Source organism: Pseudoliparis swirei, chromosome 2 (assembly GCF_029220125.1).
Source record: "Pseudoliparis swirei isolate HS2019 ecotype Mariana Trench chromosome 2, NWPU_hadal_v1, whole genome shotgun sequence".
Taxonomy (NCBI): domain Eukaryota; kingdom Metazoa; phylum Chordata; class Actinopteri; order Perciformes; family Liparidae; genus Pseudoliparis; species Pseudoliparis swirei.
The window spans coordinates 5,098,277-5,111,685 of record NC_079389.1 but is presented as its reverse complement, the minus strand read 5'-3'; the positions used below and the strand labels follow the sequence as shown (position 1 = coordinate 5,111,685).

General features: G+C 40.6%; 1 protein-coding gene across 2 annotated transcripts in view; it reads right to left on the bottom strand.

The window, feature by feature from the left end:
- Window positions 1-2,474: 2,474 nt before the first annotated feature.
- The window catches only part of glsb (glutaminase b), a 44,502-nt gene continuing 33,567 nt past the window's right edge, over window positions 2,475-13,409 (bottom strand). For both annotated transcript variants that reach the window (XM_056436088.1, XM_056436080.1), the window contains 4 exons: window positions 10,331-10,392; window positions 9,420-9,496; window positions 8,600-8,663; window positions 2,475-5,455 (listed from right to left, as the gene is read on the bottom strand). In XM_056436088.1, the coding sequence (XP_056292063.1) occupies window positions 5,308-5,455; window positions 8,600-8,663; window positions 9,420-9,496; window positions 10,331-10,392 (351 nt within the window). In that variant the 3' untranslated portion in view covers window positions 2,475-5,307. The remainder of the gene's footprint in view (window positions 5,456-8,599; window positions 8,664-9,419; window positions 9,497-10,330; window positions 10,393-13,409) is intronic.

The window sequence follows — 13,409 nt, the reverse complement described above, 5'->3', positions numbered from 1 at the left end:
AAAAAGAAAATATCCTGTGCTTTTATTTTGAAGGTTTCAAATTAAATGGATTTATGTTATATTTGAGAAATGTTCTTATGTGCAATATTTCGACACTCAAATAAACAATAATAAAATGCAAAGACAGTTATTTAACAATATGTTCGGGAGTTTATATGTTTCAGTTACAGCCCTTTGAGAGCAGCCGTGATGCTGAGAAGCTTTTACTTTGAAAGCAGCCGGAAGTTGAGCGTCTATCTGACGACGTCTTACTTGATGCACGCGCCTCGAGCGTTTGCGAAGAAACCACGTGATTCCCGGAGAGCGTTCATTGTGTTGCGTAACTGAACCAGTTGGTACACTTTGTCATTTATTAGAAAGGAGTTCTGTATAATTTAAAATTGATAATTATAGGAACATGCATGATAATTATGTTTATGAACCGACAACTACATCCAGAATAGTGTATAAAGTCCCCATTGTCATCCAACACTTTGACTGTAAGACAGATTTCAACCAACAACCCTGCAATCAGAACCATCCAATGGGGGGTGGACTGAGTGGGTAGTGGCCTTCCATTAACTCCTGAACCCCACCCGATTTTTGAGGTTTCTGCTCGAAATTACATACCCAAACTAAAAAGGGTGTAGCTCTGCAACCACAAAAGCTATTTGAATAACGTTGGTGTTATAAGAAAGGGAACACATGTGAGCTTTTGTTTAGATGTGTAAATATTAGTATATATGTTAAGGTTAATAGTAGAAGATGAAACTTCTATTTTCATAGAAGTTTCAGGTTCGATTAGGAAAAAAAGCACTTTCAGGATGAATATATCCTGGATGGATGCACAGCAAAGGCCTAAAATCACCCAGATAATAATACAACTTGTGAACAGACTCTCTGCAAAGTTTGACTCAGAAAAAAAAAAGCAGAACAATAGTTGGAGACTTTTTAGTAAAGAGAATTTAGGCGAGGTCTCTAAAATTTGCATTTGGGCCCATTGGAGCACCATCTGTGCCATTTGAGTTTTCTCATGTACCAAACCATATATTTCACTTTCACTTTTACTTGTGGTGTTCAATACATGCAAATACATCATTATGTGGCTTTAAAACAGTAAATCAAAGATACAAAAACGATCAAACAAAGTGGTGCTGTGCGCGTGCGTGCTGTGCGGAAAGCCGGTTTTTGGATCTTAAAGAACGACACGTCATTGGAATACTTAGAGCCAATAGAATCGATTGGTACCAAGAAAGACAAGAATGACAGCACTGTGAGCCAATAGGAGACAGAAAGGCGTCGCCATATTTGAAATGTGAAATCCGATTAGCTGAAATTGAACTTCCTGACAGCTGACTATGACGCTTCCTCAAAAGTCCGCCTGGTTTTTAAAGGGACATACACACACACTAAAGCCATGCCAGCTGGAATGCAGGGGAGAGAAACGTTTTTCCTTCTTCTCAAGAACAAAAGGAGTTGAATTTGCTGAATGTAAAGCTATGAAGCGATTCATATTTATGTGTTCTTTGGCTTATATCTCCGTGATACTTTGGTGCAGAAGGATTCTGTAAAGATATTTAGAATCTGTGTGAAGTCCTCTTGCTTTCGAACATCTCATTTTTATGATTGCACAAAGCTACATGTCGCTAGCTACGGAAACGTTCTGAGTGGGCCGACACCTGACAAAATGATGATTATGATATTTGTATTATTTCAGTTGGTGTTTGAGTTGTGTTTAAATGGCTCACTGATACTTGTAGCCCCAGTTGTTTTCATTAATTCGATGTACAACATCAATATATTTGCTCATGTTTATTATAATAGTAAAGACAGTTTAAAACACAATATCAAAAATGCAGCATATTTGGTGCGTTGGGGCTTAAGAGGTAAGAAACATGTGACCCACACACATTTAAAAGGACAAGAAAAACAATAATTGAAAATAGTGGATCGTTTAATAAAGATCACAGAGAATATTAGTTTAATGACCTGGTTTGTCGGCATTTTTATCTGCTATTATCATTATTATTATTATTATTATTATTATTATATCATACATAAATGAATACAATCATCAGCATTGTTATCTGCTATTATTATCATTATTATTATTATATCATACAGAATTGAATACAATATTCAACTTTGTTATCTGCAATTATTATTATTATTATTATATCATACAGAATTGAATACAGGACTGGTAAGAGCGATGCTTGGCTCTCCCGCCCTCCTGTGGCCGTGAGGGGGTACTACCTCCTGGGTTCGCGGTGCCCATTGATAAATGAAAGGGGTCTTAAAGTCACATTAAGGCCTTCTTGAAACACTCTTTTGGCAGTTTTAAGATCTGTAAGATTTGACACACGATCCGGAAGCGATTTGCACATATTGGAAAAGTTGTGGAACCGGTCTGTTGGGAGAACAACGTCTCGACCTGATTTCCTGGAAATGAAAAACCCCGCCGTGCGTAAAAACAAACACCAAACTGTCCTGTGGATGTTCTTAACTTTTGTTTATTAAAATAAACATATCATTCCAGTGTCAAGAGAAATAACATCTGCATTTTACAGTACTGAACCACTTTATTTATGACAGAAGGACAAAAGGGCAAACAGTCAGTGGGCTCTCTCTCTCTCCGTCTTGACTCCCGGGTCGAAAAACACACACACACACACACACACACACACAAGCTTTCCACTACTAAAATATACTGCGCTCTTTTAGAAAGCTGTTCCGATTTATAAGAAAAAACATTTCATAAAAAAGTTTTTTAAAAGAACAGCACAGAACACACGACACCTACTGAAAAATGTGTACTTTTTTATTACTCGTGAATCGAGTCCCACAAGCAACACGTGTCACATGAGGTTACCTGATGGGTCAAGTTCAGCCGTGTGCTGCGTGACCGACTACACGCGTGTCATAAGAGTCCAATAGTTCAGATGTCTTGTAAAAATTAAACCGGGAATACTTTCAGTGGATGAAATTAATGAAGGAGCCTGAAATCAAGGAGAGCTCATCTGACACATCGAAGGCTAAGTTACTGTTTGAAGGGTATGAAAAATCCAGATTCATATTCCCCCCCCATCTAAAAACAAAGAATATATCTATTTATACATCATTTGTCAAACAAAAAGTCAATACAGACTTTAAAGATGTGTTTAGTTGCCTGTATTTACTTGTATTTGATGGATTGCCATTAAATTTGGGCCATGATGAGATTATATTTACGTACAAAAATAATGACATTTCCGTCAGTTACCCGCTCAACATCGATAAGGTTTTTAAAGATTTATTTTCTCCTTTATTTTACGGAGCGGTCGTTGTGAACGTGTCAGCGTGCTAGCGTTAGCCCGATGCTAGCGTTAGCATCGGGCTAACGCTAGCATCGGGTCCTCTAGTCACATCGTTTACGTTGCGAGCTCCGAGCCAGACGGTTCCAGTTCACAGGAACAAAAGATGTATTTAATTGTATTAATTAATTTCTATGTTTATTTCTATATATGTTAATATAAAATGCTGCTAGCAAAAAAAGAGGAAGATATTTCAGAGTACATAAAATAATAATAAAAAAGAAATATAGTGGTTTTTTTTTAAAAGTCTCCAAAAGAATAAATCTGCAATTTCTGACAAACTATAAACGTCCGCAAACTGTTTCTCAATTCCCCACAGCCGGCAGTTATAGCTAACATTAACATACATTAAAATAAAACAATTTTTTTTAAATTAGAGCTATATATTGTTTTGTTTTTATCCGCTACAAATAGTTTACACAACACGACACATGAAGCTCATTTAGGCTTTTTATCTGACAGCAAAATTCACAATATGTTCCATTACATATCGACTCATTTGAGTTAATAGTATATTATCTTATCAATTATTTAACTAATTTACATACATTTGGACCCATCAGGTATTCTGTTTCTGACACGTGTGACTTCTAAGTCTTCATAGGGTGAATATATATACATATATATACATATATATATAAAAATATATATATATATATAAAAAATATATGAATGCAAATATATATATATATATAAAAATGCAAATAAATATATATATACATATATATATATAAATAAATGCAAATAAATATATATATATAAATATATATATAGACCTTGAGAAACCACCACTTGGAATGTTGCAGCATAACACAGACTCCTGTGTCTTGACACATTTTGTCCAGTTCAGCTCAGTTATTGTACTATTATGGTTTGTTCGTGTTTCTAAACTTTTTCCAACTAAATATAATTTTGGGGTAAATTCAGGACGTCCATCGTCCCGCCTGTAGTGCAGTAGATGTGTGTGAAGCCTTGGAGTGCATAGATAACATCACACTTAAGTAAGAATTACTGTCAGACGTCCGTACGCGTTGAAAGTTTCATAAATGGTCCTCGTGCTGCTAAAATTGTTCCGTGCAGGAAAACCCAACATTGTGATTTTACACAAAAATACAACAACAATGTCATGAAACCAAGTAAACAAAATAAATAATAAAAGTATTCTACGGTACGGAGCATGTAGGGGGAAGTGCAGATGACACGGAAAAACAAACGTAATGACAACGAAATAAAAAGAAACCCGACTCGACTTCATCCCACGATTACACAATCGCACGTCTCTATAAGTGTCACTCTTTTTAAAAAGAAGTCTCTCTGTGAAATAAATACACGGTGCCTCTATTGCAAAATACATTCGGAGTCCAATCCTTCAAGGAAAGGGGGATGAAGTGTCATTGAAAGGAGAACAAACTGGGAATATAGATGCAGCTCTATGGAGATAACTGAGGCCTGTGAGCCCTTCTACACGGACACCATCAGAGATGCATTAGAAAGCTTATATCAGTATTTACACACACACACACACACACACACACACACACACACACACCTCACCATCTCACAAAACGACGACATTGAGAGAGTATTACCCAAATATTTCCAGGTAGAGAATAATCTAACACGAGTTTTACCGCAAACTAAACTAATACACTTTTGATACGAGGTTCACGGGTTACCGAGACAACGAGCGACGCGCCGTAAAACGCGATGTGCGTGACGGCCGCCCACCGATGTTGCGTGATTCGCTAAGAAGGTGCTCGCTCACGCACACAACACGCACAACACGCACACACTCCGTGGCGATGGAGGGCGAGAGGGAGAGATATGAAGTGCAGCAGCGATGTACAGCCGGGAAAAAGCAAAGCACACCAGACCGGGGGGGGGGGGTACGATAACCGATTAATTCAGAAGTATGGCCTCCCCCCCCCCTCCTACCCAGGAAGCCTCAGACGTCGTCGCTGTGTGTGCGGCGGCTCTACAGCAGGCCGTCCAGGTTGTTCTTCACGCTCTCCTTGTCGTTGGCGTCGGCGGGCGGGCTGTATTTGTCGTGGTAGCTCTGCAGCATGGTGACCACGTCGTGGTGGCCAAAGTGCACCGCTTCGTCCATCGGCGTGTTCCCCCATCTGTCGGGAAGAAGACGGAGGGCGGGGCTTATGGACGGTCCAAAAAAAACAAAAACAAAAACATGGCCACCGCTTACGCAAAAAAACGCGATACATCGCCGCCCCGCTGCCACTGCTCTCGATATTTAAAGCCAAAATCCACATCTGGAAGTCATTTTTAGAAACCGCTCCACTTGGCTGTTTGTTAGCTTGATGATTTATCTCATTGGAAACCCACAAAACTGCCAATAATTCCCCCTCTTGACACAAAAGGGTAATTAAGACAATATGAAAAACTTTCCTTGATTGATTTTGGTCCCTATCAAATCTCCATTGACAGTCACACCAACAACTTGAAAGGTAACGTCGCTCAACAACAGATTTGATTGGCCTCAAACCTCTGGAGACGTGATGTCTCCCCCTTGTGGCCGGCTGGGGGACAGCATGGACACACCGGATGCTTGTTGACTGGTTTCTTTACTTTTTTTGGGGGGCTGTCTGAATTGTTTTACTTCATTTATCATTTATTGTTTTTATTGAAATTGTTGATTATTGTATAGATTTTAAGATGTTTTAATTATGTGATGTAAAGTGCCTTTGAGTACCTTGAAAAGTGCTATATAAATGTTATTTAATTTAATATATATATATATATATATATATATATATATATATACACACACACACGTTGGATGATTATATACTTTGGATGAATATCCAAAATATAAATATATATATGTACACACATATATATATACATACACCAGCAGGCACGTGCACAGACATTTTGGGGGGCAGGTGCTCAAACCAAAAAAAAGGGCACCCAATGCCAAAAAAAAATTCTGACAGTTGAAGCATAAGCAGCAATACACTGATGATGCTGTCCTCAACCTGCATTTCCCCTGGGAGCATCAGACCGCTAGCTTACATTTTCTTTATGAATAAAGATGAATTATTATACACCAGGCACGTGCACAGATAGACCCCTAGTGGTGCTCAAGCACCAGCCCTTTTGCCCTGGATGACAAAAGTGCCCTTTTTGCTGGAGACCATTAATAAGTATTTAAGAATAAAAATAGTCTCTGTCATCAAGTCCTCCCAAATGTGTTTGGATATCTGTCGGGGCATTTATTGGAGTTCTTGTGAGAATTTCGCCCCGACATGCTCCGCAGGCGCGCAGCCAGCCCCAGCCCTCCCTCCTCCTCCTCCTCCTCCTCCTCCTCCTCCCTCACCTCCTTCTCCTCTGACCCGCAGCACCAGACACACAGGTCATGAGTCATGACGGTGTTTGTCCCCTGACGTTGTTTTGTGATAAATTAACCACAACTGAAAATATTACGTCTCAACTGGTCCGACGTTTCCTAAAAAAAATAAACAAACACAAATTCCCGAAATCCGTTATTTCAAAGCCTAGTCCAGCTGTTTACTGACGTCATGTTTGAGAGAGAGATATATATAAATAGAGAGAGAGAGAGATCTGTTTTATAAATGCCATTTAGACAATTTCGATAGTATGTTGAATTTATTAATTCATTTTATAAATGTCACAATAATTCACAGCTAGAACAGAGCAGCTAAACTATGCTAACAATAGCTCTCGGTGTCGTGCTATCCATGTGCCACATTGTTTTATGTGGTATGTTTCTCTTTGTTTTGTCTGTTCCAGTTTTACAAAGATCAATCTTGTATGAGTAATTGCAGAGGGTGAAAAGAGTAAACGCAAGAAAAAACAACACTTGTAATAGCTTCTTACGAACCAAGAGTGATGTCATGCTGGGAAATATCAGATTGAGGCCTTATAACGTTTTTACAGAAGTTTGATATTTCCCGGCATGACCGAGCGGTCGAGGTTAGTACGTTGTTTATTATATGGCATGTTTGGCTCCTATTATTTTGTAAATGAAAATAAATTGTAATTGTTAATAGAAAACATGTCATTTTGTTCAACTCTCATGTCTTCTCAGGACACAATGTGTTTCAAGTGTTGCTAGCAACCAACTCCTTAACTTGGAAAAATCATTTTGGCGATGGGTGCCCTTTTTTTTGGTTTGAGCACCTGCCCCCCAAAATGTCTGTGCACGTGCCTGACATACACATACTGTATATAGATATATACTTTGGATGAATATATATATATATGTACACACACTTTTGATGAAAATATATATATATATATATATATATTTGGGCTGTCAATCGATTAAAAAAATTAACTAATTAATCACACATTTTGAAATTCATTAATCACGATTAAAAGTTTTGTTTTCTTCTTTTTAAAGACAAAACTTCACACAGAGCTGTGTTTTCAAAGAGGCTCCTACCTATAAAGTGCCAGCGAGGTATTTAATATTGTGGATGATAAATTGTTTCTTCAGTGAAACATCCAGATTAGGAAAAAGAAAGAAGTATATTGAGACCCCATTGGTCCTGTCATCTTTAACATTGAACAACAGCAGAACCAGTGGCCTTGGTAACTGACTGACATTCATACCGCCATGTGTTATACATCAAACATTCCAGAACAATCTCAGCTCTATTCAATGAGGCTCAGTTGTCCTCGCGCCGTGTTCTCTGGTTCTCTGACTGACAGGTTGCTAATGAGCCTCACCTGTGTTGGGAGGTCCTTTGTGATTTACTGAGTGTTCATTGGTTGTTTTTTCCCCAAAATGTTGACAGACAAACGGATTGACCAATCACGGTGAAGGTTTACGGGTTCTTTCTGCGCCAGCCGTCACCGACACGTAGCCTCCGTTCCTCTGTGGATCAGAGGGAGGGAGGGAAGGAGAGGGAGGAGAACCGACGATTTCATTCATCAGTTACTGATTTTGCTCCTTATCTTCGCGGGAGGAAATAATTGTTTAAAACGGAAACAGTGTTAAACCTTGCGCGACGACACTCAGAGAGTAAAAAAAAACTTCACGCCACACCGAGAACAAAGTTCGTTAATTGCGCTAAAATATTTTAGTGCGTTAACACGCCAAATTAATATGGATTAAAAGTTAGCTGCTGACAGCCCTAATATATATATATATATATCATGTCATGTTGCTATGGAAACCGGCCAGCAGTCAACTATTCCTCATAAACTGCTCCTATAAAGCGTCGGCCCCATCGTGTTGAAGAGGAGGCCGTGAGGTGGCTGAGTGATGGAGGATCGGGGCTCACCTGTCTCTGGGTACCGGGTTCACCTTGCAGGCCTCCAGCAGGAAGCGCACCACCTCCGTGTGTCCTGAGAGCAGAGCGGAAACTCAGCTGAGGACTTCAAAATATCATCTGAAGTTGAAAAAGTACGACAGACAACATCTACACCCATGGGTGAACGTTTAGTTACAAAAACCATGGGCATTAATATGCTGCCGTCACCGCCTCCTTACTTCTATAGGAGGGTTGTATTTCAATAGATAAATAAATAAATAGGCCTATGAAATGAATAATTATGGCGAAGAAATAAATGCTGTAATGAATAAATGAGGCAATCAATATAAAAATTAGACAATATAATTAAACAAATACATAGTTGTACTACTTTTATTCTTTTCATAAGCATATTTATTTATTTATGTATTTATATTTATTTAATTTGGAATTAAATGTCGTTGCATAGAAATCCCCCGTTAGTTCAAAATGTAAAGGCCCCAAAAAAATCTTTGGACATACATATTCTAATTATCCTTATAGAAATTAGTCAATATAGTTAAACAAATAATTTGTTTTACTCTCAAAGGACTACTTCTATTCTTTTCATATTTATTTAATTTGGATTTAAATGGTGTTGCATAGAAATCACCCGTTAGTTTAAAATCTAAATCTAAATCTTTTTGGATAAAAGGTCAAAAAAACACAAAATATGTGGACAAGCACATACTTTACACATACGTTACACATATGTTACACATACTTTACATATTCTTAATCTCTTGTTTGTGAATGACAAATATCGTAGGACTATTGTGACGCCGAGGAAGAAGAGCGGCTTCAGGTTTACCTTCGGCCGCCGCCACGTGGAGCGCCGTTCTGGAGTCGTAGTCCCTCTGCTCCATGTCCATGGATGACAGCGCAAACCTGCACGCACACACACACACACACACACACACGGTTGAACTGACCCTGTGAGAACCTTTAACTATTGCATATAAAACCATCTGGACTCTTCCTCTCAGATCTGTTGTGGGTTTCCCTCCACAGAAAAAGGTCCTTATGGACACAGGAGCAGCGAAGCAATGCGCCAACAAAGGCCGGGAATAACAAACTGCATGCTGGGAAACGTAAGGAAAACCAGTCTGACACGGTTTATGTTTGAAACTCTAAAACATCAAATGTATTGTGATGAAGGAAAGGCACGACCTCGTGACCTCAAGGACGCACGCCAAGGAGTTTTAGGGACTGTGAATGTCAAATGAGTTTGTTTACAAGAAAACTCCTGAAATCAGTTAAACTTCCTCTTGCTGCCACTTTAAATCACCTAGCTAGGAGGAGAGGAGAGGGAGAGGGGAGGTGAGGAGAGGAAGAGAGAAGAGGAGAGGAAGAGGAAAGGAAGAGAGAAGAGGAAGAGAAGATGAGATGAGAGCAAGAGGGGTCGGAAGAGGAAAGGGAGAGAAGAAGAGAGGAAGAGGAGAGAAGGAAAGGAAGAGGATATGAAGAGGAGGGGAGAGGAAGAGGAGGTGGAAGAGGAAAGGAAGAGAGGAGAGGAAGGAGATGAGAGGAGATGAGAAGAAGAGTAGAGGAAGAAGAAGAAGAGAAAGGAGGGGAAGAAGGGTAGGAAGCGTCGAGGAAGTGTGCCTCCTCTCTGTCGCTGTCAGTTCACACTCCAACTGGCCAGTGGCGGTAAAACTCGTTGTGAGTTGTCCTGAGGACAATAAGACGAGTTGTGAATGTAAAGAGAAGAAGAGGACGGACCTCCTCAGGGCCGAGGCGTCTCCCGTGTAGGCGGCGAACAGCAGGTTGATGACGGACTTCACCTGGCACACAAAGAGAGAGAGAACAGTTGCAGGAGCAGACTCGCCCAATTTACAGCAACTTCAGGAGATCAGACCAAATATGATCCGACGGTCGACTTCTCAACCGGTTCAGAAACACTCTGAATGTGTGAGTGTGTGCTCTGTACTCTAATTTATTGATTGTTTTTATGGTTCCTTTTATTTGATAGATTTTAGGATGTTTTAATCATGTGATGTGGAGTGTCTTTGAGTACCTTGAAAAGCGCTGTGTCCATTAAATGCAGCATTATTATTAAAGCAGCTTTCAGTTTTTCATTATATCAAACTTATCTGTATTTACTTAAATAATTTCAGAATTTCGTTCAAGATTGGACAACAGCTTTTCTCAAATTGAGTCACGTCACATGTCGGACGCCATCTTGTTTTCCTTAACACGCGTCGTTAAGATGAAGACCGTGATTTGTCAATCCGATTGTCTGTCAACATTTTGCGAAAAAAATAACCACTCAGTAAATCACAAGGACCTCCTCACCACACAGGTGAGGCTCATTAGCAACCTGTCAGTCAGAAGACAGAGAACACGGCGCCAACAGACTTCACAACAAGGAAGCGGCTGCAGCGACTTTGGCGAGCGGCGCGGAGCCTCAGAGGAGCTGCAGCGCCACGAGGAGGAACACGCAGCCACAAGAGGTCCACCTGGACGAGAGGTCCACCTGGACCCGGGACGAGTCTTCACTAAACGTTACGTGTCCCGTCACGGTGTCCGGTACGCGGTGCTGACTAGTCTTGTATTTTACAGAGGATTCACCAGCGCCTGCAGCTCCACCTGCAGCTCCACCTGCCACCAGCATGACACGATGACATGTCATTATAGTGAAGCCATATTGTAAATAGTCTATGTCAATAGTTACTTTCGCATTAAAAATGCGGAAGGTTATGTTTTGATCGACGTGTATTTGTGTGCGTGCGTGCGTGTTACTTGCATAAGTCAAAAAGTGTTAAACCGAATCGCATGATATTTGGTGGGATGATTGGTTATTATCCGGGGACCATTTGTTTAGATTTTGGGATCGATCAGGTCAAGGTCATGAAAAGGTCAAAATCTTATGTTTACCAGCGCGGTCAATTTTTGTCCAATTGGCATGCAACTAATGCCAAAATGTTCATAATTCAATGCCCAATCTTGTGATATGCGAAGGTATGCGCTCAACCGAGTGCCCGTTCTAGTTGTGTTCTGTTTTCTATTTCTCAACATGAATATTATGTAGACTATATATATATATATATATATTTTTTAATGTACAATACATATTTATATGAAAAAACAAGGGCTGCACGGTGGTGTAGTGGCTAGCACTGTCGCCTCACAGCAAGAGGGCCGTGGGTTCCTTCTGTGTGGAGTTTGCATGTTCTCCCCGTGGCAGCGTGGGTTCCCTCCGGGTTCTCCGGCTTCCTCCCACAGTCAAAAGACATGCTGCAGGTTAATTGATCTCTAAATTGCCCATAGGTGTGAATGTGAGAGTGAATGGTTGTGTGTCTCTATATGTCTTTGATCGGGACTTGTCCTTTAACTCCCACGTAAAGCAAATCTCAAGGACTGCATTCTTTCATCTACGTAATATTTCAAAAATCAGGCACATCTTGTCTCAAAAAGATGCAGAAAAATTGGTTCACGCGTTCGTTACTTCGAGACTGGATTACTGCAACTCCTTATTATCAGGCTGCTCTAATAAATCTCTTAGGTCCCTCCAGTTGATCCAGAATGCTGCAGCTCGTGTTCTCACTAAAACTAAGAAAAGAGATCACATCACTCCTGCACTAGCTGCTCTGCACTGGCTCCCAGTAAAATCAAGAATCACTTTTAAAATTCTTCTCTTAACCTACAAAGCCTTGATTGGTGATGCTCCATCATATCTTAAGGAGCTTGTAGTACCATATTGCCCCACTAGAGAGCTACGCTCACTAAATGCGGGGCTACTTGTAGTTTCTAGAGTCTTAAAGAGTAGGATGGGAGCCAGAGCCTTTAGTTATCAAGCTCCTCTTTTATGGAACCAGCTTCCAATTTCAGTCCGGGAGGCAGACACAGTCACCTCGTTTAAGAGTAGACTGAAGACCTTCCTCTTTGACAGAGCTTATAGTTAGGGCTGAATCAGGTTCACCTGGTCCAGCCCCTTGATATGCTGCTATAGGCTTATAGCTGCCGGGGGACGTTTAGGATGCACTGAGTACCTATCTCCTCTTTTCTCTCCTTAAGGATGAATTTTCATCTCTCAATCACACGTTACTAACTCTGCTTTCTCCCCGGAGTCCTTTTGACTTCACGTCTCATGGGGTCATCGGACCCTATGAGACGGCATAGATCCTATCTGCCTGATGGATCATCGAGGTCTGGGTCGTGGAATTCCTGCTCCTGACTACGCCACTGTCCTGTTGAGACTCCGCCCACTCCTCCTCCCCACCGCCATCTGCCTGATGGATCGTGGAGGTCTCCATCGTGGAATATGCCTACTATGAACTATTCATACACTCTGTCATATTCATTGAATGTATTTTAACTCTAAATCTGTCCTTCTGTACACATTACATCTATTGCATCTGTCCATCCTGGAGAGGGATCCTCCTCTGTTGCTCTCCTGCAGGTTTCTTCCCTTTTTTTCCCCCTGAAGGGTTATTTGGGAGTTTTTCCTGGTCCGATGTGAGGTTTTGGGGCAGGGATGTCTATGTGTACAGATTGTAAAGCACTCCGAGACAAATTTGTAATTTGTGAAATTGGGCTATACAAATAAACTGAATTGAATGTGCCCTCGATGGACTGGCGGCCTGTCCAGGGTGTCCCCTGCCTTCGCCCTATGTCAGCTGGGATCGGCTCCAGCGCCCCCGCGACCCTAATGAGGATAAGCAGTATTGATGGATGGATGGATGAAGAAACAAATGTAATGGTCATTTTTTATTTGCACACACCCCATGAAACTTTATCTGCAGTATGAAGTCATCTCTTAGTCCCATCGTTATCATTTTGGTGAATGTGTGACAGACCA